Source organism: Nymphaea colorata, chromosome 1 (assembly GCF_008831285.2).
Source record: "Nymphaea colorata isolate Beijing-Zhang1983 chromosome 1, ASM883128v2, whole genome shotgun sequence".
NCBI classification, from domain to species: Eukaryota; Viridiplantae; Streptophyta; class Magnoliopsida; order Nymphaeales; family Nymphaeaceae; genus Nymphaea; species Nymphaea colorata.
In genome coordinates, this window is record NC_045138.2 from 17,832,281 (window position 1) to 17,860,222 (window position 27,942).

The 27,942-nt window shown below is 39.1% G+C and overlaps 3 protein-coding genes across 6 annotated transcripts; all 3 read left to right on the top strand.

Annotated features, from left to right (window-relative positions):
• Positions 1–2,224: 2,224 nt before the first annotated feature.
• On the top strand, positions 2,225–6,961 carry LOC116245684 (ATP sulfurylase 1, chloroplastic-like). Its single transcript, XM_031617193.2, has 5 exons — positions 2,225–2,786; positions 5,297–5,702; positions 5,782–6,042; positions 6,118–6,204; positions 6,500–6,961. The coding sequence occupies exons 1-5, from the start codon at positions 2,254–2,256 to the stop codon at positions 6,638–6,640; spliced, it is 1,428 nt and encodes a 475-aa protein (XP_031473053.1). The 5' UTR covers positions 2,225–2,253; the 3' UTR covers positions 6,641–6,961.
• Positions 6,962–10,546: 3,585 nt separating this feature from the next.
• On the top strand, positions 10,547–12,370 carry LOC116251145 (pentatricopeptide repeat-containing protein At1g08070, chloroplastic-like). The gene has a single exon (XM_031625239.2). It carries the CDS (start codon positions 10,743–10,745, stop codon positions 12,333–12,335), a length of 1,593 nt encoding a protein of 530 aa, XP_031481099.1. The 5' UTR covers positions 10,547–10,742; the 3' UTR covers positions 12,336–12,370.
• A 7,651-nt stretch (positions 12,371–20,021) lies between these two features.
• Positions 20,022–27,645, top strand: LOC116259840 (protein argonaute 10-like). Of its 4 annotated transcripts, none has more exons than XR_004173982.2 (23): positions 20,022–20,806; positions 21,071–21,526; positions 21,728–21,936; positions 22,272–22,421; positions 22,529–22,662; positions 22,772–22,881; positions 22,969–23,075; positions 23,162–23,300; positions 23,399–23,515; positions 23,695–23,802; positions 23,893–23,964; positions 24,165–24,287; positions 24,527–24,686; positions 24,785–24,906; positions 25,141–25,278; positions 25,351–25,493; positions 25,646–25,708; positions 25,992–26,055; positions 26,144–26,279; positions 26,554–26,569; positions 26,712–26,806; positions 27,161–27,192; positions 27,377–27,484. XR_004173982.2 is itself a non-coding variant. In XM_031637793.2 (23 exons), exons 2-23 carry the CDS (start codon positions 21,104–21,106, stop codon positions 27,562–27,564), a joined length of 2,907 nt encoding a protein of 968 aa, XP_031493653.1. In that variant the 5' UTR covers positions 20,023–20,806; positions 21,071–21,103; the 3' UTR covers positions 27,565–27,645. The 4 variants fall into 4 exon arrangements, 1 of the variants encoding a protein (XP_031493653.1); XM_031637793.2 differs by having other exon boundaries at positions 20,023–20,806; positions 26,496–26,569; positions 27,377–27,645; XR_004173984.2 differs by lacking the exon at positions 27,377–27,484 and having other exon boundaries at positions 26,554–26,630.
• The last annotated feature ends 297 nt before the right edge of the window (positions 27,646–27,942 follow it).

Consider the following 27,942-nt stretch of genomic DNA (forward strand, 5'->3'; position numbering starts at 1 on the left):
TTTAGGCATCTTAAACTAATTCAAATAATAAAAAAATGGGATAAACATGCGTCGTGCAAATAATATCCAATCAACAAGGGGGCAATACATGTCAAAATATATCTACAAGGAAAGATGTGAGAATCTTTTTTGCAGACAATATAGACCAATAAAAGGCGAGCGAAAAGATTACGATCCAACATAAACAGAGTGCCAACATAGTGTACCATCAAACATGGGATAAATTATCTAAAAAATAACTTTTCTTATTAAAACTAAGGCAGTGGCAAAGATACACGAGGGCTGGTGTGGGTGGCGGCCCGCATGAACGCACCATCAAGGGTTTTATAGAAGATATATTGTCGAGATTTCAAAATTACATGGGGCGCCTACATCATACCTGAGCTAGTGACTCGATAAAAAATTTCTAATTTTTTGATAAGTGGGTAAAAAAGTAGCTTTGTCTAAAGAATGAACTACTGTGGATGACGACTCCAAGCTACCCAACGGCCCCTTTGGAGTCGGCGTTTCACAATGTTTTAAGCCAAACATATCAAACTCCACCACAGTGGCAGTTTTTTATTGTTTTTTCAAACAAAAGGCAACTTTTCAGGAACAAGTTACCCCCGGAATAAGTTCACCTGTGTTTGGAAGACATTCTCCACTCCCAGCATAACTCCATTCAATTGTTCAATTTCACTTTTTACTAGTCTAATTTAATACAGTAAATCTTCGAATGAATAGGATGTTAACAACCCACTGTCCGAATGAGACCCAAAGGCGCTTTGGTTCTTGAGCTAAGCGATACATCAAGATCGGAGAGTTTATATTACAATTTCATTAAAAATCATGTTTTATGCGCCATATATAATTTTTTTAAAGTTTTAATTAAAAATATAACATCCTAATCATGTTTAGTTTTTTCTTTTAATTAATTCATTTTTACTTTTAATTTATTCTGTAATTTTTTAATTGGGGATTGGAATGTGCGAGGTAGGTGGGAGGATAAGCGGCTTCTCTTTAGCAGCCATGCCAGTTGCGTCACGTGCCACAATTTGAGAGTGGCCTTGATTTTCCACGTTCTTCCCATATTGCCCCCTCCCGCTTCATGCCAATAAGTAGTACATCGGATGCCGTGTCCATCGCTTTCCCGTTAAAAATGCTAGCCACCGGTATTATAACGTTATCTTCATCGTGCGCTAGCTTGTGAAATAAACGTTTTTTTCCTTTTAAATTTGTCTTGGGAGGCGATATTTTTTCTGCTGTATAAAATTGGATCTGGACCTTTGGATCTAGTTCTGGATGGATCCAGTTGCAGCTGTTTGTTTGTCTTCTTCGCTTGTTTTTACAAAACCTAAAACGGTGGGGGTTAGTCAAGGGGTACATTTTGGTCCTTGACCTAAAAGGTAAGGGTACAATCGGGCACGGCAATGTTCGAAGCGAAAACATGTCCAGATTCATTGGCCCGACCGTCCAGGTTCATTGGAGACGGTACTGACATATATACCCCCAACCATTACTGATATGACCGTTTGAAGCCAAGAGAAATTTTGTGTCTGGTGAGAGGAAATACTCGCCATTTGTGTTAAAACTCTTAAAATACCGTGACGGTCCCTTTAGACGAGTCCTCACGTCTCGGTCCGATTCAGAAACAAATCAAACGCGTCATTATAGAACGGTCCGTGAAAGGCTCCCCAATATCGACCGGAATTTCAAAATCTGGGTGATATTGTGATTTTGTCGGGTTATTTTAACCTTTGGTTTATTTTAATATCCTTTTTTTTTTGGGGTCAAACAACTTGCATTTTTCTTAATATTTATATGTGCACTAAGTGTTGGGCTTGACTACTTTACTTGGTTGAACTTGGTATCAAGTTTATCTTCTTCTACAACAATTTGAAATTTGTTTCTAAGGGATGCAGTTTCATTTTCTTGGATCTACTTTGGATTTGGATTTCTTGGGATTTAAGATCAGAAGTTATCTAAAATCAAATATCAGATGTAGATTCGAAATTTGTAGTGCAAAAAGATCTATTGTTTATTTGTTTTGGTTACTACATATTTTGTTCTCCCGAGTCACAAGTTTCCGAACCGGTAATGTTCCGAGTCCCGAGTATGACAGGGACAAGTGTCCCTGTCTTTTGAGGATATCCTCGTAGCTGAATATTTTTGGGGAAGTTCCTCGTCATTTTGTGAATTGTCGAGAGTATCACTCGTCATCGGGTCTCTAATAAATGCCTCCTCGCTCTTGCTAGCAATTCGCTATCAGCGGGAATGGCGTCCATGGCAGCCTTCCTCGCTAGTTCTCCGGCCGTTTCCTACCGGAGTCAGGGTGCCAGCTACCGGACGACGACCACCCAGTTCACCAAATCGATCAGTTTTAGTGCCGCTGTCGACTTTTCTCCAAAGGTCCTCCGAAGAAGGCGGGAATGCTGCTCGGTTCGATGCGGTCTGATCGAGCCGGACGGCGGGCGCCTCGTCGACCTCGTCGTCCCCGAGTCCCGGAGGGACGAGAAGCGCCGTAAGGCCTTCGCGTTACCGAGGATCAATCTCTCGAGGATTGACCTCGAGTGGGCTCACGTCCTCAGCGAGGGCTGGGCCAGCCCACTCGCCGGATTCATGCGGCAATCCGAGTTCCTCCAAACGCTTCATTTCAATTCAGTGCGGCTCACCGACGGTTCGCTCGTGAACATGTCGGTGCCAATCGTCCTCGCCGTCGACGACGGGCAGAAGGAGGCGATTGGGGCGTCAAAGAGCGTCGCGCTCTTCGACCCCGCCGGCCTTAATCCGATCGCCATCCTCAACGAGTAAGTAGGTTTCTACTATCTGGGTGTTTATCAGACAGTCTTTTTTCTTTTCTGGATTTCCATTTTTGGGCTTTCTTTGTTTGGTTGAGTGGTTCATTTTTTTAAGTGGTTGTTGAAGTGGAACGCAATTGCGTCTGTCTTGTTCATCAATTTGGTGGATCTTAGTGTTATTTTAATACATTCAGCATGCTGTAATGGAATCAATCCTTTGCTTTTGTGAATAAATAACTGACCTCTTTTTTTATTTTATTGCCACTGAGCTCTACCCATTGAACAGTCTTCTACTCTGATATGATTATGCTTTAGATGGCAATGCACTTTAATGGTGCACTATATATGCCTTCTTTTGTCGTGAGCTCTATTTGTAACAAGAAATTTCTATTGGTTTAAGTTGTTTGGCAGATTCAAACTTGGTCGTTGCTTGTCCTTTCACCAACCTTTTTTAGATATAGATCTTTCTACACAACTTGGGCCTCTATATATCACCAGGGTTTGAGTATATCTGATATTTTGTGAGTATCATGAGACTTAATACTATGGGCGTGGGTTGATTCATGTGAACTATGAACATTTAGAACAATTCCATTTTGATGAACGTACTGGTGAAATCTGTTTTTTTTTGGTCGTTCAGCTCTCTCAATTACAATTAAGTTGTTTATGTTTTATGAACTTGGTAGGTTTGGTTGTTATTTCAGCCGGATGTAATTCATCTTGAACGGTTTATTCATAAATTGCTAATGTGATCTCATTGGTTGAAGACGAAACTGCAGTTTGGAAAGTTTGATCTACGATTGGTATTATACAGAAACATGATGTAGCTACTTCTAAGTTCTAACCAGTAATTGTATACCACTTGGTTAGTGCCAGTGTTTCAAGTGGTGGTTTCACATCAATCTATAATCGCCAGGTGGTTTGATTCTACTACGTTGTCTTGATGAATGTGATCCTCTCTGATTTTTCAAGTTTTTTTTTCCAATTTAGGTGGTTATTGTAAGAGAATATACTACATAGAGTTATTTTCTTGACTAAAAGACTTTTATAGTTTCTATTTTCTTTCACGTCAGCATGTTAAATTGTTTACAACCGTAATGCTGTTGATGAAATCTACATTGATCTTGCTTTTGCTTTGTTCAGGTGGGAGCTTTTAGACTAAGATAATCAATCTTAGGTTGAAATGGCTTCTGTTAAAATGAGTCCTTTTTGAGCCTTCTAATCTTTTCCTTCATTTTCATAGTCATCTGCCTGCAATTTTGTACAACATGGAAGCTGCCAGTGCTTCTGCATATGCGTTTGTTCCTGTATCTGCATTCACAAACCTTTTATCTTTGATGACATTCTTCAATTGCTGTTTGATGGTTTAGCTTCGACGGTGCTTTCATGAGGTCCAGCATGGACTGCTTAGTGAGAACCTATGTCACACGGACGCGGCTAAAGAGGCCGCGTGCCCGTGTCGACTCGCCGACACGGGACTCGGCTAGGACACGGCAAAAAATAAAAAATAAAAATTTAATGTTTTTTTTTCATTTTATCAATTTTTTGTGATGCATCCAATTATTTCCATGAACAATCCTTTCAAATATTCAGTACTTTTGTGATAAAAGACATTTTCTCACAAGATTGTAAGAGTGAACTATTAATTTTTTTTTTTTTAATCTTATCATTTTTTAGAATATTTAATGTAGCCGTGTCCGCGTATCCAAAAATTTTGAAAACTGCCGTATCTGCACCCGTATCCCCGTATCCGCACCCATATCGCATCCGCACCCGTGTGACATAGGTGAGAACATAGATACAATGTATTCTTTTTTTTATTTATTTAAGAGTACACGATCATATGTTCTCCATGGTTTTTTATGCAAATCTGATGCTTGTTTTCAGAATGCCATGTGTGTCATTTTGGGTCTTGCTAGATGGCTTTGGAGTTAGATATATTTGCAGTGGTTATTCAAGGATTACATGTTTGGCCATTAGTGATAACCTTATATGCCTTTCTGGATACTGCTGTTTCCTATGTCCTGAAATTGCTGAACCCAGCTTAGTATAGATACAGTAAATTGTATAAGAACAATGCATAAGCATGACTCTGATCTTGCTTGCATTGGATTTTATTGTGATTGATTTGTGTTTGGGAGGTGGATGGCATGACCTATCTATTTTCCTTGTTTATTGTTGGTAATCATTAGAGACGATTCTTTCTCCAGATTGTGGCTTGCCTAGCTGTAGATGCCACAGAGATTTTGTAGCCTATTGGCTATTATGTTTATGACTACAACTTTTCTTGTTTTCTTGATTTTTTTTTTCTCAAAGTGCAAATAACTGAACTAAATGAATACCTGCAACATTAGAGAGTTGTTTTGTTAGTGCCTCTCTTATTGCCAGTCTAAATTCTTAGCAAAGTGGTGTTTAGGTGAATAACAAACTGTTCATTTGCACTATTATGTATTTAAAGATTCTGAGCGGTTTATTTCCATTTCAGTAACTATGGATTTTCATTGCATTGATGTGTTCAGCATTGAGATTTTCAAACACAACAAAGAAGAGCGAATTGCTAGAACATGGGGAACCACTGCCCCTGGGCTGCCTTATGTAGAGGAGGCAATCACCAATGCTGGAAACTGGCTTGTAGGTGGAGACCTAGAGGTGATCGAGCCAATCAAATACAATGATGGGCTTGACCAGTATAGGCTGTCTCCTGCACAACTGCGTGATGAATTCAGCAAGCGAAATGCAGATGCGGTCTTTGCGTTCCAGCTTAGGAACCCTATTCACAATGGTCATGCACTACTGATGACTGACACTCGCAAACGCCTTTTGGAGATGGGCTATAAGAATCCAGTGTTGCTTCTTCATCCGTTGGGAGGTTACACAAAAGCAGATGATGTTCCTCTTAGTTGGAGAATGAAGCAACATGAAAAGGTTACTTTTGTTTCTGGTTCCAAGAACCAAAATCTTCATTTGGCATATGGAATTTTACCAAAACTTTTCTTGTGTTTAGGTTCTTGAGGATGGTGTTCTAGACCCAGAGACAACTGTCGTGGCAATTTTCCCTTCTCCCATGCATTATGCTGGTCCAACTGAGGTGCAGTGGCATGCCAAGGCCCGCATAAATGCAGGTGCCAACTTTTACATTGTTGGAAGAGATCCAGCTGGCATGGGCCATCCTATTGAAAAAAGGGATCTCTATGATGCTGATCATGGGAAAATGGTATTAAGCATGGCACCTGGGCTTGAGAGACTCAACATACTGCCATTTAGGGTATGCATTTCAACTTATTTACCTCTAAAATTTCTATTTATTCTCATATTAATGGCATCATATTTGTAAATATAGGTTGCTGCATATGACAAGACACAACATAAAATGGCTTTCTTTGATCCTTCAAGACCACAGGATTTTCTGTTCATCTCAGGAACAAAGGTAACCTTGTTGTTTAAGTTGGTAACCACATGGTTATTGGTCATTTTTGGCAATTGGCAAGCTGCTTGGCACACTTATTCCAACTTAAAATCATGTCCTTGGTATGAGAGTGAAGACTTAAAAAGGCTATTATAGATCTCCTGATTTGAAATCTTAAGTATTTCGAGCAGGTTAAGTAGTTGAGATTGTGTTGCCACTATCGTCTTTGATTTTCAACTCAAGTGATTAGAACTTTAGAAATGTTGTAGGACTTATTTATGAACTTGTTGGCTGAAGTAGCTTTGAAATTTCACAGATGCGGACACTTGCAAAAAATCGAGAGAATCCACCCGACGGATTCATGTGCCCAGGTGGCTGGAAGGTTCTGGTTGAGTACTATGAAAGTCTTGCTCCTACAGGTAGCAGCAGCAAAACTCGTGAACCTGTTCCTGTTTGATATCAAGTTTGCTGTTGGAACATATCTGTGGAACTTCTTTGTATAATGTCATCAGAACTATGCATTCTCGTAACAAGCTCAAGCTAGCACCTTGGGCAACAATTGACAGGCCGGCATTGTGATGCTTGTGTTTGTAAAATAGTTTGCTGCCATGGAACCTTAATAGGCAATAGCATTTGGAACTGAAGCAACTGAACAGTATGATGCTTCTTGTTCTCGATGGTTGTCTGTGGCTACAATTCCCTGCTTCGTGTAGGGTTTATCACTTGTACTAATAAGACTGGCCATTGTTGGTTATTTATCTATTTGGTGTGCTTATAATTTCTTCTCTTCCTCGCACCCCTGTTTCCAAGTGAAAACCACACCCAAGACATGAGACTCAGTTGCACTCCTGGGGTCATGAAACCCCATGGATAGCACCTTTCCCTTCAAGGCCTATACCTCCACATGCTTCAGAGAGGTGGTGTCCATGGGATTTGAATTTTGATTGTTTTGCTAAACGGTTCAAAAAGGCCAACCCACTAACCAAACCTACTGGCGGTCATACTGCCCAGCTGTTCTAAATGCATGCCACAAGGTTTAGGTGGTCTCAGTGATGCCTTCTTCGAGTTGTAGGATATATAAAGCTGTGATGTCCAGGATATATATTCAATGTAATAAGACCAAAACAGGAGGTTAACAACCCATTACCTGGAAAAGAAGCTCAAAAGCCTCCCCATTCTTCTTTCTCCTGGGGATATGGGATGTTGTATTTCCGAAACAATATTTGGCTGACATGAATGCTGAAAAAAAGCTATTTTTCTTATTTTTCTTATTTTTGTATTGTTAATTATGTAAAAATAAAAAAAGGGAAAGTAGGTCAATAACAGCAAAGCTGTATGGGGTCCATGCTAATATTCAAGACCTTGAGTTAGAGATGTTGAAGCAACAAAGGGCTCCAACTATTTTCTCGCAATTAATAAAAATTGTGTGGCTGTGATAAAATGAAAATATACAAGCAAGCCCTATGTGTTTGTTGTCGAAAAGATGCTAAACTAAATCGTGCTAAGCCTCTTTAAATTGACAAGTGTTCCATGGTCATCCAAACGCTCCTGTTGGTTAAATTGTTGCACATTAATGTTTACTAAGATCTTTTATTCTGGAGATTATATTTTTTGCTGTATTGTCAACATAATTGCAATGGTTCTTGCTTACGCAAATGCTTTTATAGATCTATTCTTTTTTCTTTCAAGTTTTTTTTAGGAAAACCAAAAGAAATTGGAGTATCTCAAGGTTTCCTGTTGCCAAGATCTTGTTAAGGGAGAGACACCCTAAAGAGTCTGAAACCCCTCTCTTTCCTCTGCCCTTAGGGCCGGATTGCTTGGGGACTTGGGTGTACTTACAGTTGTTTTATTCAATTGGAAAGTAGCGCTTGCCATCGTTTGTGTCCAGATGAGTAGTGCTTCCGGGCATGGCCAGCTACTCTGCATCCCTCGAGGTGCCAAAATTTTGTCTCAGGCCGTCTTCATAAGAAAGGGGTGCCTGTCACTCAGCAACATGAATCATCGACCATTCGAATTATGCCATGATCAATAAACTGTTTCCGATCTTTAGAACATGCTATACTCTTAAAAACTTCGACCGGAAAATTTGATTATGTATTGAAGGGATGCCATTGTTGTAAAGTTGTCATATACACTATTTTATTTAGTTACAAAACATTTTAAAACTTTTTATTATCTGTAGTTATCTATTACATTTTTCCTTTTATTTATTTCAAATAACATTTGTTGCTGACTTATTCGATTCAACAGAAACACTGAATTGGCAGCCTGGCCTATTCGATTCAATTTCAGACTTAGATAACGTTGCCAATATCGTGTTGTAAGCATGAAATAATGCAATCAATGTACTCGATCAGCAATCTTTTAAAACAGTGCCCCTTAGCTAAAAAAATTCTGGCTCTGCGGCTGCACGATTCTTATCTTTGACAAAGTCATACCTACCTCTTCCTTAGTTGGTGGATGCCAATCCTCCATAAATTTGTCGACTTCAATGACAATGGCACAACTACCCATTGAGAATAAAGAAACCACAAGGCTATTGTAGTTGCATCCAGATATTTTGCATACAAGATAAACTCATTTGGTCAAGTAGATGATTATGGTAAGCTGCTAATGACGATTAAGGTAACAGAAAGATCAATTGCTCTTAACAGGACAAAAACTAGAGAAGTATCTCTTAATCTCAAAAGGCAGAAATAAATGTATCAATTGCCAACCGAGAAGCGGTTGCAGTTTGACTTAAGAGTCGTAGACTCATGTTTTTTGGGATTTGTCTTCTATTGATTTTGTTTGGACCTTAATGTTATACATAACGAAAGAATCTATTATCTATATAGTAAGATCCAGATCCTGTATAGTTGGATCCAGATAGACTCAGATCTGTACAAGTAGACAAAAATTTAAATAATCCACTTTTTCTCTATCTAAAATGTGGTAGGATTAATTTCTAAGACAGAGTTATTGACTATTTAATTTGAAAAAATTTCAGCTATCAGTGTTTCTTTCTCGTATTTTGTTCAGTTATTAAAATTTGAGCCTTTTCATTTCGAGGGACTATTTTTCCTCTCAGTAGTATGCTATGGATACTAAAAATCCTGTTCACTCCGTCAGTCAAACATAAATTTGAAATAAAAACGCACATATTTATTAAGACAAGCAGCTGCCATGTTTCCTCAGAATCGTTCACTTGCGTGCAGCATTAAAGGGCGTCCATCGTGTCGGGGCAGATGAAAGCTCTGATCTTCATGCACGACAATGCAGTCAGTGCCTTTAATTTTCTGATCTGGGTGGGGAATGCAAGTTAATGGAGTTATATCTCTTCACATGCGGAGATGGGTATCTCGCCAGAGATGCTGATCAGGCCTTACATGAACAGCACTTGATCAGCAGACACTCATTTGGCCCAGCGGTCTGCTGTGGAGGCAGCCATTGATGGGGCTGCACCTCGAGCAGTTGGCATAAAGATTCACAATGATCATGACGACGACTTACTGATTTTGACATATAGATTGATGATGATGAGGGTGATGGATTGGTGTATCTTTTGAGGTTCCTTTATGTATATGGGTCACTGACAGCAACCATGGTTGGTAGTTTCTGCAGAGTTAGCAGGGGGGTTGTTGAGTTGGTTGCAGCATACGCTGTCAGGGTCCAACTATACTGCTTTTGCGAGGACCCATGGTTGCAACAAATAAACGATGTGAGGTAGAGCTCGGTTCATTCAGACTCCATACTTGGACTTGTCCAAACACCCGATTGAGCTAAGTTATAGAAGGTTCGAGTGAACCAGTTGAGCGCACATCAGTTTGATCAGCTCGCTCGAGTTAGTAAATGAGCCAAGTTGCAGAAGAAACTTGATCATTTAGCAGGGGGAGGATACCCTGAAGAGGCTGAAGCCTCTCCAGCTTTCCCTTGCCTATGGGGTTGAGGGCTTGCTTCAAGATTTAGGTAGGGAACGGTACATTCATTTAAAAGTGTCGCACTGTTCGCAAAACCATATACAGTACATGTGAAATGTACATAATTTATGCTTTACATATGCATTTACGAATGCATCCCGTTGCAAACAAAGCAGAAATTAGATGCCCGATTGGACGACACTGTGCAAAGTCCCAAGAACTTTATATTGATATAGAAAACATGGAGAATTAAGTAAAGTTTTGAGCTTGAGTACGAATACATACTGGAAAATTGGAATTCTTGTCTTCAAATATCTTAGTTTAAGCACGTCTTTTTCCTGTCAATCATAATTGAAGTGAATATTCTTGGTAAAGGGACCAGAATGAGTAACTTATATTGGTAGATTTGAAAGGAGAAAAAAAATCACCACAAGTTTTAGTAAGCATATAGAAGTTTAAATAAGTCCGTTGGATCTAGAAGTAATGTGGATTTCTGAGAACCAATCAGAGCAGACTGATGCAGCCAGCAGCAAAAATAGCTTTTGAGAAAAAGAAGTAACAGCCAGCCATTTAGACTATGGAGTTCCTTCCTGTGGGAACTATGAGCTATGGGGCGACCACATAGTTGTCAGTCTCTCTCTCTCTCGCTTTCTTCTCTGCATGAAAATTCTGAACAGAATCCACGCCCAATTGATCGTTTCAGGCGTCTTCAATGCAGCCAACACCTTCAGCTTCAACAACTTGATTGCCTCCTACTCTCGCTCTGGTGCTCCGCGTCATGTCTTTTCTCTTTACGTTCTCATGCTTAAGTGCCGTTGCACACCCAACAACCACACGTACCCTTCTCTGCTCAGGGCCTCTTCCTCCCTCTCTCCATTTCACGCATTCCTACTCCATGCCCACATCGTCAAATTCGTCGGACTTCGGCCCGACGCCTTCGTTCTTGCGGCCCTCATCGATGCGTACGCGAGGATGCTCCAGTTACCCGCCGCCCGCCAAGTGTTTGATGATATGCCTATGAGAGATGTGGTCGTCTGGAACTCCATGATTGCTGGGTATTCACGCTGTGGTATGTCTCTCGAGGCTTTTCTGCTCTTTAGGGAGATGCAAGCTTGTGGAGTGACGCCAAATGAGATTACCATGGTAGCTGTGCTGGATGGTTGTGCTCATTTAGGTGCGCTTTGTTATGGTAGATGGGTCCATGCTTACCTGAAGAAGAAGGGCATCAGATTCAATTGCTATGTGCATACTGCGCTGATTGACATGTATGCGAAATGTGGCAACCTGTACAATGCTTGTGAAGTTTTCAACGAAATGACTGTGAGGGACACTCTTGCTTTCAATTCGATGATTGGGGGGTTTGCAATGCATGGGTATGGGAGGCGAGCTTTGGAGATGTTTGAGAGAATGAAACATGATGGTGTTAAGCCTGACGATGTTACTTTCATTGCTTTGCTTTCTGCCTGCGCCCATGCCGGGTTGGTTGATGAGGGACGCGTGCACTTCAGGTTGTTGAGGGAGACATATAGAATTGAACCAAAACTTGAGCACTATGGCTGCATGGTTGATCTTCTTGGCCGAGCTGGGTTTCTGAAAGAAGCACATCAACTCATTGAGCGCATGCCCATGAAGCCAAGTGCAATCTTATGGAGGTCGTTATTGTCTTCATGTAGGACCCATAGCAACATTGAACTGGGGCAGGTTTCAATCGGGCATCTGATGGAATTGGACCCTCAGGAGAGTGGGAATTATGTCCTCCTTTCTAACATCTATGCAGCGTATAATAGATGGGATGATGTCCGAAGAGTAAGGAAAGTTATGAAGGATAGAGAGATAAACAAGTTGCCTGGATGTAGCATTCTTGAATTGGATGGTGTCTTGCATGAATTTATGATGGCTGATCGTACACACCCTCGAGCAGAAGAGATATACTCAATGCTCGAGGAAATTGATAGACAACTTCATTTAGTAGGGTACAAGCCTGCCACGAAGGATGTATTATTTGATATTTCTGAAGAAGACAAAGAAGATGCTCTGTCATATCACAGTGAAAGACTGGCAATTGCTTTTGCTCTCATTGCATCTGATGCAGAAACATCAATTCGAATTGTAAAAACACTTCGAGTTTGCGTTGATTGTCATATTGCTACAAAGTTCATATCTTCTATTTACAAGCGAGAAATCATTGTTAGGGACCGCAGTCGGTTCCATCATATCAAAAGAGGGGTTTGTTCTTGTAATGATTATTGGTAGCAGCTTCTCATTGAGCAATCACTTTCTACTACTAATTGCTAGCCTCTGCAAAGATCTATTTTCAGTTTTTTTTTCAAGAAGCATTCTCTTGTTTGGATGATTCATACCTTTTCGGCATATCTCTAGCAGATTTAGCTAGTATATAGAGTGATTGCACAGCTACAGCTTTAGCATCTTCAGATCTCACATGGTCGTTGTTACTTTTCCAATAAGAATCAGTCATTACGTTGATTTCTAAAACTATGAGGCCCATAAATTTCCTTAAAACTCAGGAATCATCAATTCGTTACTCACAGCTGAACAATGTTGTAAATGTCTGGCATCACATTGTTAATTTTGTTCCTAAAAGATTTGAGGGCACTTTAGCTGTTGTTGGGGAGTTGCATTAGGATTTCAGCATTTTCCTGTCTTGTTTAATGGATGGTTGTGGCAATTTTTCGTATGTAATCAGGAGTTTTCTTCGTAATATGTTTGTGCTGAATCTCATTTCAGAAGTTATTCCCTTATGGAGAATAAGGAAAACAGTTAGGAATATCTATTGCCATGGTCTGTTGTAGGAACGAGGCCCCCCTCTCTCTCTTGCTTATGACACTAAGAGAAGAAAATGAAGACGAGAAAGAAGAAGATACAAGGATTTTTACGTGGTTTGAAGACAGGTTCTCCTACGTCCATGATTGCATACGATTTTTTTCACTGGCACAGAAAGATCAAGAATACAAGAAACCAGGCAAACCCGCACAAGGCAAAATTAATAACTGCAGAAATTAGGGAAGCTTATTAAGCATAGATCAGCCTCCACACTCCAACATCTGTCTCTCTTAATTTATGCATGTCATTGAAAGATCTCTAGTTTGCGGGTGGCACTGACATCCACCGTTATTAGCATCGTCAGTATTCTAGCGCCTTTTTTTGCCGATTTTGGGATTGCTTGAAGACCCACAAAGTATAAAGGTACGTATTCCTTCTTGCTACTTCACACCACTACCTTGTCCTCGTTCGTTTGGCATAGCTCTCCTTGTTCTGGAATACAAATCTTCTACTGGATTCAGTTTTTCCCTTAGTTCTGCTCGGCATGAATGAAGACTGAACGCTATGGTGGCTGTGCCTGATACTGTTGTGTTGTGCAACAGGGGTACAGCATTAGCCTTTGTTTATGCAGGCCTTGGGATCAGGTACTGTGCAGATGCCAGAAAGCCTAGGCGACAAGGATAAAGGAACAACATTATAATGCATTGAACCTCTTTTCTTTATTTGGAAGTGACTCCAGCAGTCGGAGGTATTTGGTTCAAAAGGAAAGACAAGAAAAAGATGAGCTTACCACAAGCGTATTCACTTCCACTATTTTCATAATTGTACTTATTTGTCTTTACATATTACGAGGCATCCTTGCGAAGAAGTCGAGAGCACCAGAACAGTTCACTGAGGCTGGTTTATCAATTACCATCTTAATGCTTCCTCCTGCCGTAAAACCAAGTTAATCAGGTCTTGCCCATTCCATGTTCTTTTTCTTTTTTATGAATCTGTTACTATAATTGACTTGTGTGTGGGATCTCTTGTAGAGAGATTTACACTAGCAGTCCTTTGCAATTGTCACCAGATGATTCTTCTCTAAGGTCCTACAGGAATAATGTTGACTTAGGGTAGGGGAGGATTTTGCATATAAAGCGGCAAAGACAAACAAAAATAAAAAACAAGATGAGAAACAGAACAATCACTTTCAGCTGATGTACCAGGTGGTTGTTTGTGTTCCACTGGATGATTCGTTTGTAATGGTAGACTCCAAACTCTCCTAAATCTTCAAGACAGAGCTAGTGAATGTACTGTGAATAATATCTCAACATTCATGAATCCATTTAGAAAAGATTTTCAGAGACATAAAGGGGGGAAGAGTGCTCCATGGCAATAGTAACAATTTCTCCCCTACCGTAACTGATCTGGCTGTTTTCACTTTTGGTTGGGAGACTAGAGATTGTCCAATCTATCATGAATTGCTTGGATACAGTAGTCAATTGATGGGGTTCTACCCACGTGGGGATGTTTGGCTGTCAAGACTTTGTTGCCTCTATGATGGGAAGAAAGGGGAGATCCTGTTTGTTGTGGGGCCATTTACTTTACCTGATAAAAGCATTCTTGCACTCACATGAAGTGGGGTCTCAATGGTAAGTGGGGCCATGAGCGAAAAAAAAGCAAACCAGGCTTTATGGGAAAACCAAGGTGTTAAAGCTGCCATTAAGTGCCAAAAGGACCTCCCCTATCCTCTCCACTGTCCAGAAATTGGTAAATGTGAAAGTGACATATATCTTCTGTATGTCGGTCCTTTCAGTTCCACCACTATGGTCATCTTATTCACCCAGTTTCCTTTTTTATCACGTAACCATAGCAATCCACTATTGCTTTGAATGTCTCTAAACCTTCGATTTTCTGTGCAGCGTTGAAGAGATGAAAAATGTCAAGGGTCTGGTTTGCAATGATTCTGCTGGTAATGCATGCTTAAATCGAAGACCCATCTGGTTACATAGCAAGAGGTTATGCCAGAGCAGACCTGAATGTGGACCAATTAAAGCCTCGAAAGGGCCGCTGAAAGGGCTCTACCCTCCTGACCGGTGGTTGTCTGCAGACCTTTTGAGTGGAAAGAGATCAACAGTTCAGGGCCTAGATGTTCATGTAAAGCCAAAACAGTAGACTCTGTGAACACGTTTTCCCGGCGAGTGACCTTGTGAATTCCAATGATTCTGAGACACCAACTTTCATGCCTTCTGACTACCAGGATCACTAGCCTTTGGTTGGGATGCCAACTGCAGATACCTGTGGAGTGTGATCATCTTTCAACAAAGTGATCTGATCTCATGTTGACCATAGTCTGATGCAACTTTTTGGTACGTAAAACAGGACGGATACAGCAATGTATGGCTGAAACAAAAAATAGATATGGACTTTGTGAGCAGCTAATCCCCATATATTCAAAATGCAGTGTGATGCTTCCTTCATTTGAAAAGAGAAGCAACCATCAGTTCTCGCTGAATATGTGGTTTGGCATGTCAACTGTAGGTGAGTTCAAGAATCAGTCACTCGTCACACTCAGCACTCCAACCAATGAAAGATATTGGCCTAGCTACAAGGATCCCGCTGCTTGATGCTATGGTGTATGTACTTCCTGTCTGTAGCCGAGAGAAAAACAATCTCATTCTGATACAATGCAGTGCAAGTCAATTATGAGAAATCTAGCAGGATCTGGTAATGATTATGCATAAAGCGCATGAAGGTATGAAACTAATTCTTTTGGCGATCTCAATCCTTTTTTTTTTTTTTAATGAAACTGACAGGACAACCATACACTAGTATGAAGAGTAAGCTAACAGGCCTTTCGAGTGAAGCTACAGTTAGCTACAGTAGGATATATATATATATATATATATATATATAGAGAGAGAGAGAGAGAGAGAGAGAGAGAGAGATCCTTTTGAAGAACAGCTCTGAATTTGTCTTGCAAGGAGAAAGACAAAATCATATAAATCTCTGTCAATTGTCATCGGCATTGAAAAGGGTATACACTAGGCCTCATGATTCAAAACTTTGAAATCTGAAACGAGTGAAGGGCACTGTGTGCACGCAGCCCTAAGTTCTCCCAAAAGAAAGTCAAAGGCATCCGTATGTTTTCGTTTTTATATATATATACATAGTGTGTGCGCGCGTGTGTGTGTGTATGAGTTGGACGTGGAGATACATGCCCATACAATTATATCTCCGTCACTGAAGAGTTCAAATTTGCCGTATGCTGTTAGATCATTAAAAATTAAAAACCTCATGAGAAAGCAGTTGTCAAAGCAGTATCAATGGTTTACGGTGCAACAATATATATATATATATATATATATATATATATATATATATCATAAGCTCACATATATGATCTGTTAATATATATATATCATAAGCTCACATATATGATCTGTTAAGTTGCCTTCCAGGTGACAGCGCTTCTCCATTCCTTCTTCGTTTCACTCATCCAATTGTGTATTGGGTACCAACTCTGGCAAAGGCAACGTGATTCCATTGATGAAGATAAAAAAAGGTAAACATATGGAGGATGCTTTACAAAATTGTTACAAGAAAAATACAAGACCACTACAATAGGTTACAACAACCAAATGATCTGTCTTCATGAACTCGGTAATCTTTCCTTAATGTTCCTCTCCAAAATCACACCAACCTCCTCCTTCCGTATCGGATAAGGGAACTGAAAAAGATTAGTTGACTGTGCCCAACAGAAAGCACTAGGAAGTTGGGCTCATTTAATTGATAACCGCAGATTCTCGTCCACTGCATCCTTATGTAGTGGACATAAAGTCCAGCCCTCTTTCCGCTTCCCTAGCTCCTTTAGCAGGTATTAATTGCTTTTATGTTGGAGAAGTGCTCTTCTAATTGACATCTTTTCTGCAAAATCTACATTGATTAATTGTTTCCGAATGTGCAGATATGATTTTCTTTTGCATGTACTCCATATGCTAATGAATTGTTCTTTTGACATAAAGGATGAATATATATGGAAAAGTAATGACACGATATTTTGGCTCCTACGTATAGAAAAGACAATACCCTTTTGAAGGGTATTTTTGGATATTTGAAAAAATAGTTTGGTATTTAATATTTGCAACTTAATCTCTCACGTCTAGTTTACTTGAAATCAATGATCCAAATGATTTTGATCAAGTATGACATATGAGAGTATAGTTGCTACTTGTTTATATATATATATATATATATAACTTGCTATCCAGCTCACTTATGAGAGCTGTTTGAGCTGTTTAATATACCATGATAAATGGTTGAGAAAAAAACAAAGAGAAAAAATTGAAGGACATTTTTGTAATGTAATATTAGTTTATATGCTTTTCTTCTTATTTTGCTGTTAGCGGTCTATCACCATCGATCAGATGACCATCATGAGTGAGTTGGGTGCCTCTACATAACCGGAGTCTCCATTCTATCACTATACATAGAGACATACCTCGTATTTGGTATCAAATGGTTTATAAGGTGTGCATTCCAGAAAGTTGAGGACTATTATGCAATATGCAAAATGTGATCAGATGCACATGAATGAGAGGAAACAATATTTTTTTATAAAAGCTTTCTTGCAAACACATAGACAGTGGTAATCCTTCTTTGCTGCTGTAATTTTGATAAGCTTTTTGGTTCTTGAACATGGATCAGAATATTGACTTGCCTTTCCAATACAACCTAAGGAATCTAATTAGTTCAAACAATAAAGGTTCTCCAAACTTGGCTTTCATCTGCATTTCTGTGTCTTGCTCAAGCAAAGAATCATTCCGAGGATGGACGCCCGTTTGAACTGTTTCCAGTTTTGGGTTACGGCTTAATATGCATAGGCTCTGTAAAAAAGCTAAGTACAATGCTATGCCAGTTGAAATTCATGTGCACCACCTGTTCTCGCTCTGAGAAACATAAAAGAACAAGAAATGTACTTTTCAATAATGCAGAAGCCACTATGAGGGTAGGAGATTTATACGACTTTTGGCAAGAAGAACATTGCATTATTAGAATATAAATTCCCATAACATATGTTTAAGAATGCTACCAGGGCAAAGCCAAAATTTTTTTCTTGAAAGAGCTGAATTATAATTTTTAAAATTCTTATAAATGTCAAATTACAATTTTTTTAAATAAATAAATAAATAAATAAATAAATAAATAAATATATATATATATATATATATATATATTATCAGGGAGCGACAAGGCCTTTGCCTGCTTCCCCTCTGTTTCGCCCTTGAATACGCATATCTCCGAAACCTCAAACATGATGTTTTAAAATCATGCATCCTATAAACTTGTGTTCCAAAAATCAATGTTCTTCTTATCAAATACTATTTTTAGGCAATAAATAATGTAAAAGTTGGAGGTGACTTTTTTTATACCCCGAAAAATTTTTACCAAAAGAGAGTGCAACTTAAATCATTGTTCTATCTCGTCACCTTTTATATACATAAGTTTGGTTGAAAAAAAAAGTTGAAAAGTATCTAAAGTGAGATTAATTGTATGGTGTTCAAAATAGGAGATGAATACTCAGGCTGCTAAATGGAAAAATTATCTTGATCTTTGTTGGATTTATGAAGAGAAAAGAAGAGATGTCAACTTCAGTGTTAGTCATTTAATGTCTTTTACATGAGTGGAGTATGTGAAGAGTATAACACCAATGCGTAATAAAGTAGGTGGCCCCTTCTACCTCATGTCAACAAAGTTACATCAAGGGGAAAAAATATCCCATTTGTTCAGTTCATAAATTTCATATGAGACATCTTTGCAGTCTTTTTGTCAAGCAAAAAATATGGTACTTGTAAAAGTCGTTTTGGGCAATTTGGTAACTTTCGAGGCCCTAAAAAGACCTATTTCCTCTCTCACCATCCATCAGTCCTTTGTTGGACGGTCCACAACCTTCATAAAAGAACACGACATTCCATTTTAGACTAAGGAATAAATGGGTGTTTCCAAACACATGCAACTGATTGAACGTGGAAAGTTTTCTTCTAAAATTGTTGAGAAATCCAGGTGATAAGACATGTAGATCAAAGGTTGACTGTGTGGCTCACAACTTTAGGGTACTATTTTGTTCTCCTTTGCCAATTTTTAACCAAAGAAACAAAAGCCAGTTAAAAACACAGTACATTACATTTCTTTTCCCAATACATTGAAGATTTATTCATTCTGGTCTTCTTTTTTTGTTTACTCTTTCCTGAACATTGACTCTGTTTGGCACACAATTTAATAAGACTAATCAGTCAGTCACCATGTGAAGGTTTTTATTCATGAATGAGATGGACGATGGTAACATGAGCTGTTCTCGCCCCCATTATTTCTTGTCATAATCCTATCAGTATTTGATGAGAAGAAAAATAAAGGGTTGCTTAAGTTGATAGGTTTGTTTATGTTTCATAAATGAGTGACAAAAAAATCAAACTCACATGAAATGAATATTATACGAGTAAAGAGACGGGGAAACTGGGAAGAATGTAATGGAGATTGTTTAATAAGCATTCATAAGAAAATGTCGAGGTAGATGTTTTAAGGGGAATGAGTTTAACCAGTCTCATTTTGAGATCGGGTTTCGTATTTATTTTTTCCTCTCTCATTATTTCACATATTTTTTTTTCTTAGTTTTTGTCCTTTCTACAATAAGGTTTTTATCCTGAAATTAGTGAATCCTAAGCAGAGATAGTTTTGAAAAATCTTTCCTTTGTTTTAGTTGTACATATAGCTTAAAATGCATGTTAAAAGTGTTTTCTATTTAACGTAAATACAATTATTCAAATTTAAATGCATTTTTTAAATTAAAAACTCTTATACCACTAATTTTTTTGGTAAGAGTCAATATTTTACAAAAAAGAAAATCTATTAATGAATTTGCATATAGATTTCTAAGAGAGAGACTCATAGTTTTGGTATTGGTCTTGTCCATAGAGACAGATCGAGGCTAAGAGGCAAGAAGATGGGAGATGACCGCAGCATTAAATAGAGTAATTGAATTTCACCTGTCAACAAGCCTGCAACTTCGAATTATTCTTCTTCTGTGCAAGCTTCTTTGTTTTTTTAATCCTAAGTACTGCCTTTTGGCGTGTCCCTCCAGGCTTTCTTATGCGCCTCCAAGGCTGCGGCAGTCAGACTCAGAAAAGGGTGCAGAGGGAGAGACAAAAAAGCATACTCCAACCGCTCCTCCTCTCTCTGCATCTTTGGGACCTCCCTTTCCCCCTCCTAAAGGCACATCCTTTACTTGTTACTTGCACGTGAAAAGGATGCACTCTCTCTTCTTTGTTTTTTATCAGTAAAATCCATGGGTCTGTTTCTCAATCTATAAATATTTCTCTCTACCTTACAAAGCTACAATGCTGATGGCGTTCATTGCAATGCACACTACCAGTGCTGCAAGCAACTTTCCATGTAGTTTCAAATACTGAAGGAAAAACGAAAAACTGCGTGGTCTTCTTAAGCGGTCTCTCTCTCCCTCTCTCGCGCTGTAGTTCGTTTAGTCTGGCTTGTTGGTCACTTGGTACCGGTCTCCTTAAGTTGTCTCTCTCTCTCTTCTCTCTCGCTGTAGTTCGTCTAGTCTGGCTTGTTGGTCATTTGGTCTATCGTCCTCTACCTTTCTGCCGCTTTTGAGACGGGTGGTCGTTCTTAAGGCTCATTTTTTGGCCTTCATTGAGACGGGTGAGCGTTCTTGAAAGGATAGATGTGTTTCGCTTCGTTTTCTGGAAAGTAGTGGAAATGCAAATGAACCGTTTCCATTTTCCAAGTTGGTTTCTGGGTTCCTTTTACTTCTTGAAATCTTGAAACTGATTTTCTTGGACTGATTCTACCACATATTGGGCATCTGATATTGTCGATATTGTGCTGGAGCAAGAAAGAAATCCAGTTATTTTGCCTACGGTGGAGCTTTGTTTCCACTTGAATACTTGGTAAGGTTTCTTCTCTTCTTGTCTCTACTGCAATTCTTGCATTGCACTTCCTTCTTTCGTTCCAATCTTTTTTTTTCTTTGGTTTTGTTAACGTATTTTCTTTTTTTCCTTATGTTTTCCCTTTATGTGATACTGTTCTTATCCATTTATTTATTTTTGCCGATGAACTAAGGAGGTGCTTGAGAAATACAGGGTGGTGCTGTTTTTGACAGTTTTTTTTGTTGTTTGTTTGTTTCCATTTTTCTGTGCGAATTGTGCCCGCAGACTTGCGCTTTGTGTTGCCTTTTTCAAGAACTCATGCCTCTAGGCCAGATGAATGATAGTGCAGGGTATCATATAGTAACAAGTAACAATGTTCAGAACCCATCGATACCATCCCAATCCAAGGAGGTTCCTCTTCAGAAGCCCCTTCAGAATGGCAGAGGCAAGAGAAGGCACAGAGGCAGAAGAAAGTCGGTGCGAAGTAATATTTATCCACGCTCTGACGCCAGAATTTGCTCTACTGAGGCGCCAGAAATTCGTTCCACTGGATTTCCGGTACCGGATGTTCCCACCAGCAACGAAAGTTGTGTAGTGAGCATGGAGGTTGGGCCTTCTGCTTCTGGCAAAGCTCTCAGATTCCCTGCTAGGCCTGGTTATGGACAGGCTGGGGTGAAGTGCTTGGTGAAGGCCAACCATTTCTTTGCTGAGCTTCTTGAGAAAGACTTGAACCACTATGACGTAAGCTTGTCACTTTTCTTATGTCTTCACTCTATCTTAGTAAGTCAGCATAAGTTGTAGGACTTTGCTTCTTTTATGCTTCATCGCTTCCTTGCTATAGCTTAACACAGTATTGTTGAATTTACTTCTCAAGCGAAGGGTATTTCTTCTGGGTTGGTAAACTTTTGTTTCTTTTCTTGCCTTTTGTGGAAATGCTTGTAGGTGACTGTAACTCCAGTGGTTGCTTCAAAAAGTGTGAATAAGGCTATTATGGCGGAGCTAGTGAAGCTATACAGGGAATCGGATTTGGGTATGAGGTTGCCTGCCTACGATGGAAGAAAGAGCTTATACACTGCTGGAGTATTTCCTTTCACTTCAAAAGAATTCATTGTTAAACTTGTGGCTGAAGAAGACGGAATTCATGGTCCCAAGTAAGGTTTTTTTACTTTTTCTCGTTGCTCACTCTCAGGCTAGCCATTGTAACTTTTCCTTTGACAGCATATAAACATGCCCACCTTTTAAAGCTACCGTAAGAGTTTCTTTTGGCTGCTAAATTCTTCATATTTTCTGGTGGAAGCCAGTTTCTAGTTGTACTGCACAAAAGCAGTGGAAGCTGGAAATGCAGCATGGTTAGATGGTAGAAAACAAAAAAAGGCACTTAGTCAATAGTTGGATTCGCATTGAGCCTGAAATTGTCTGGGCTGATGCACATTGGGTGAGTTGAACTATAACAAAGTTTGGCTGACAACCTCTAAATACTCTTCAGAAGGGAAAGGGAATTCAAGGTCACATTAAAGTTCATTGCCAGAGCCAACTTGCACCATTTGACTGAATTTCTTGCTGGTAGAAGATCAGAAGCTCCCCAAGAAGCTCTTCAAGTCCTTGACATTGTCCTTAGAGAACTATCAGCCCAAAGGTGGGATATTTCAAAAGTGAGTTACTATTTTAGCTTTACATTTTTTGAAATTTTTTAGTGAGGAAAGTTATCCATCTGTGAGTTGTAGCATGACTGAATTTTTTCAGGTACCGTGCTGTCGGAAGATCATTTTATTCCCCTGATATTGGGAGGCCACAGCGACTTGGTGAAGGTTTGGAGTCATGGTGTGGCTTTTATCAAAGTATAAGGCCTACACAAATGGGTCTCTCTCTAAATATTGGTATGTCCATATATGAGCAGGAATCTATGTTATGAATTAACATGAACTTTCAGAACACCTTTTTCTTGTTTCTAAACTCTTCTTCTCTGCTTTGTCAAAAATTGTACAGACATGTCCTCAACAGCATTTATTGAACCACTTCCAGTAATTGAGTTTGTAGCTCAAATTCTGAACAAGGAGGTGTTGTCAAGACCATTATCTGATACAGACCGTGTAAAAGTATTGTTCTGCTATCTCTGTGGTTTATTAAATATTCCGTTTTATCTGTTTTCTAATATTTATCTTTTCGTTTGAAAAAATTATCAGGTCAAGAAGGCTCTTAGAGGCGTAAAAGTTGAAGTCACACATCGGGGAAATGTGAGAAGGAAATACCGGATTTCAGGGTTGACATCACAACCAACAAGGGAACTCATGTAAGAAAGATTATATAATTCTTGCCTATGCATGTATTGAACATACCATCCCTTTGATTATGGTATTCTATTGTCTTCACCAACAGGTTTCCAGTCGATGATAAATGCACCATGAAATCTGTTGTCGAGTACTTTCTGGAGATGTATGGCTTCATCATCCAACACTCTCACCTTCCATGCCTTGAAGTGGGGAACCAGAAGAAGGCCAATTATTTACCAATGGAGGTGAATACATTTCTTTTGGTTGTGAAGAAGTTTCTGTCTGGTTGTTGTCCTTTTCACTGTATCAGTTATGGTTGATGGTTATGAAATGCATATGACAGGCTTGTAAAATTGTGGAGGGCCAAAGGTATACCAAACGATTGAATGGGAAGCAAATTACAGCTCTTCTCAAGGTGACATGTGAGAGACCAAAGGACAGGGAAATGAATATTTTGCAGGTATTTGATTTTTGATTAGATTTATTTTTGGGTCATTACCCTTTTGTTCATTGACTATTAATAGATTGAAGGATTCTGTCTAGCCATTAGAAAAAAATTGTTGCATTTAATTTGTGTTCCAGTCATTTCATCTTCATGTTAACTGACAGCAATTTCATGTTTTATTTGCCTATGCACAGACTGTCTATCGCAATGCATATGACCAAGATCCATATGCACAGGAATTTGGTATTAAAATAAGTGAAAAGCTTGCATCTGTTGAGGCTCGGATTCTGCCTGCACCATGGGTAATCTCTTGTTCATACAGTATATGTGATGCTGATAATTTATCATGTAGATGCAAAGCATGTGAGGTAAAAGGTTACATGCTTTTTCAGCTGAAGTATCATGAGACTGGAAAGGAAAAAGACTGCTTGCCTCATATTGGCCAGTGGAATATGATGAATAAGGTAGGTTACATGCAATTTGAACCCTTGACATGACACAAGCTATACTAACGTTCATGACTTCATGTTGATTGGGTGATTGACAACTAAAGGCCAACTATCCTACTACCTTCTTGAAGGATTGAAATTTTATGTTCTCCTTCTGGTGTTTCTTCATGTCTCTGAGATTTCTAACGTTTTCTCTTTGGTTTATTTGATGGCAGAAAATGATCAATGGTAGTAAAGTTAGTCATTGGGCATGTATAAACTTCTCACGAGGTGTTCAACAGAGTGTAGCATCCACCTTTTGCAATGAGCTGGCACAGATGTGTCAAGTATCTGGCATGGTAATTTGCAAAGTCTTGGATCATGTTAACTCTAAAAGTTTATGCTTTTCAATGAATGTCCTCTGAGTTCTCCATGGTTGCATTGCATCTGAAAATCAACAAATAATAATGGAACCAGACAATTTTAATTGAACATGGAGAAAATAAGCACCAAATTTTTGTTATTCTCCTTTCATCTTGATACTAACTCTCGGTGGAGATGTATTCATAACTAGTTTGACTTGTTTGAACTATTACAGGAGTTCAATCCAGAATCTGTAATACCAATATATACAGCCAGACCTGAACAGGTAGAGAAAGCTCTTAAGCATGTATATAATGCATCGATGTGCAAACTCAAGGGCAAAGAATTGGAACTCCTTGTGGCAATTTTACCCAACAACAATGGTTCTTTGTATGGTAAATTTCCTTCTTTTCTATCTGCTATTAAATGCCTTGAATTTCACTCAATAAACCTCCATTTGTTAAAAAATTCAAAGAGATTGCCAATTTTGCAGGGGATCTCAAGAGGATATGTGAAACTGATCTAGGCTTAATATCTCAATGCTGTCTCACAAAGCATGTATTCAAGATAAGCAAGCAGTATCTGGCCAATGTCTCACTGAAAATTAATGTAAAAGTAAGTGACTGGTATTTTTGTTCAATTATTGAAAGCTATGTTGTTTAGTATGATAACCTAGATGAGACATGCATCACTGAACCTACAGGCTGGTGGGGCCTAAACCATCCCAGGCTCCCTTGTGGTAAATGGAAATTTAGTTGAGTAGCTGCAGCACATTCTTTTCATGATTTTAAAGTTTTGTCAAACATTGACCTAACTATGAAGATGTCTGCCACCTCCATATTCATGCAGATGGGAGGAAGAAACACAGTCCTTTTGGATGCCATTAGTTGGAGAATACCTTTGGTTAGTGATATACCCACTATAATATTTGGAGCAGATGTGACTCACCCAGAGACAGGGGAAGATTCTAGTCCATCAATTGCAGCTGTAAGTGTGGTTTCCCAGCCTCTTCCTGCCAGTTTCCTAGCATGTTGTATTTGTTCATTCAAATTCTTACAGGTTGTAGCCTCCCAAGATTGGCCAGAAGTTACACAGTATGCTGGACTGGTTTGTGCCCAAGCTCATAGGCAGGAGCTTATACAGGATTTGTACAAGACATGGCATGATCCAGTTCGTGGCACTGTTAATGGTGGCATGATCCGGTATGCAATTTTTCTAGTTGTAGATAAACTTGGTAGCACATTTTACATTGAAATGGTACTTTCGTTTTTTGTGGAGGGTTCTTCCTTAGTTGCACAATGTTTTTTGTCAAATGATGATTTAACTTGTTGCATCTAATGTCTTGAAATTTCAGGGACCTCTTGATTTCATTTAGAAAAGCGACAGGCCAGAAGCCTCTGAGAATAATATTCTATAGGTTTGTTAAACATCTCCTTAGGAAATGTCTACCTATTTATAATGTACATTTGCCTAATATTGTATGTCACTGTGACTGAATTTGTGTTTTCCATGATTTTTCTTCCTTGAATAATTGAATTGTTGAACCTGGAGTCAAAAGGCTTGTTCATTCACCTGTGAGACAAGCAGGTGCCCATGGTCAATCTAGCTAGTACAATGTTCGGTAGCATGGATATCTAGCACTTACAAATCTGCTGTTGGAGAAGCTGACAGAACTAATTTGTCATGTGTTGCGAAACCAGGGATGGTGTTAGTGAGGGCCAGTTCTATCAGGTGCTGTTGTATGAGTTAGATGCAATTCGGAAGGTAAACATGGGAGCCCATTTTGCTTTTGAACTAGTTAATTATGATTAAAGCTCTATTTGGAATGGCTGTGGTAAAATTTGAGAAACAGGCCTGTGCATCCTTGGAACCGAATTATCAACCACCAGTGACCTTTGTTGTCATTCAAAAGCGGCATCATACAAGATTGTTTGCCAGTAACCATAAAGACAGGGGAAGCATGGAAAAGAGTGGCAACATTCTTCCTGGTAATTTCTTTAGTGTATTTATCTTGTAGGTTTATGCTTATACAGTAATTGTGATTCACCGGTTTTATTTTTTGTGATATCAAAGTGTATATGCCATGTATTGCACTTGGTTGGTTTCTTTATTATTTATGCTTATTGATGTTAATTCTGGTCTCCATGAATAGTTCTTATAGGGTTTCATAAATTTTGCAACTGAAAATCTTTTATTATCACTAGGCACTGTCGTGGATTCAAAAATTTGCCATCCTTCTGAGTTCGATTTCTACCTGTGCAGTCATGCTGGGATACAGGTGAGAAAATGGTAGCAATATCAGAATATTCGGTCCATTTCCAAGTTTATTAACTACTTAGGTAGGCCTACTGTAATCCTTTAGTACAGCTATAACTGTGATGTTGATCGATGATGTTGAGGTGGTCATCTCTTTCTTGCAGGGCACCAGCCGGCCTGCTCATTACCATGTTCTGTGGGATGAGAATAATTTTACAGCTGATGGATTGCAGTCCTTGACCAACAACCTGTGTTACACGTGAGTGTGTCTTTGCATGCATGCTTTCATGCATGTGTTGGTGCAGAATGCTTATGTGTGTGTGAGAGAGAGAGTAGCTAGTTATTAGTTAGAGTTCAACTATGCAATCAGTCCAAAATACATTTAGTGGTCATGTGGATGTCATGCCTGTAGCTGCTACTGTGAACCTATGATTTAAATTTTGATACTGAAGCATTATGTCCATGTTTACGTGAAATGTGGATCATGTTGCAAAAGATAATCTGTCATTGACTCTCTGATATTCTAAGTGACGATCTAATGCCATCCTGTCTTGGTGAATCTTTTCCAATTATCCTTCAAGCCCTTCTAATTGTGAGGTTGTATCTCTTCCAGATATGCAAGATGTACCCGCTCTGTCTCTGTTGGTAAGTGCTTCTTGTTCCTTCAAATGCCAGACCACCACATTTGTCTTTGAATTTTTTGGAGTTAATTAAATTTCATGTTCAGAGAGATTAATAGAAGGGGCATTACTTAGTTATGTGAACTTTAGTCTAGATCTGTCTTGGTAGTTATCTACTGCTCATACTTCTGTATGTTATGTATCTGTAGTTCCACCTGCTTACTATGCACACCTTGCTGCATTCCGGGCAAGATTCTATATGGAGCCTGATGTGCCAGAGAATGGTTCTCCTCCAGGTGATTGTGGCTTGGTGTCTACTCAAAATGGTTGCTCATCGGGTGTGCGGCCTTTGCCTGCTTTAAAAGAGAATGTGAAGAAAGTTATGTTCTACTGCTGAAAAACTAAAGAAGGATTATCTCTTCTCCGTTAGTTCTTCATTGTATATATGTACTAGTGATTAATGTTTCTTTTTCCATTATTAGCATGCCCACAATCTCTTTACATTTTGCTGCCTAGGATGTTAGATAAGGGTCAACTAGTCTTTCATAAGGAATGAAATGAAAAAGCTCGGTCCGTCAGCGTGAATGCAATAACTGATTCAATGGGGATGGTCACTACTGGGCTGGCCTCACCCATTTTGCGCTGGTTAAATGCCAGCCTACTGATACAACAGAATATGGAAGGAGAAACAAACTTGTTTTGATCATGTGAAGTAGAAAATCATTGGTAAATCTTGTAGCCTGAGGGATTTGGCATAGCTGGTTGGGCCAGGGTG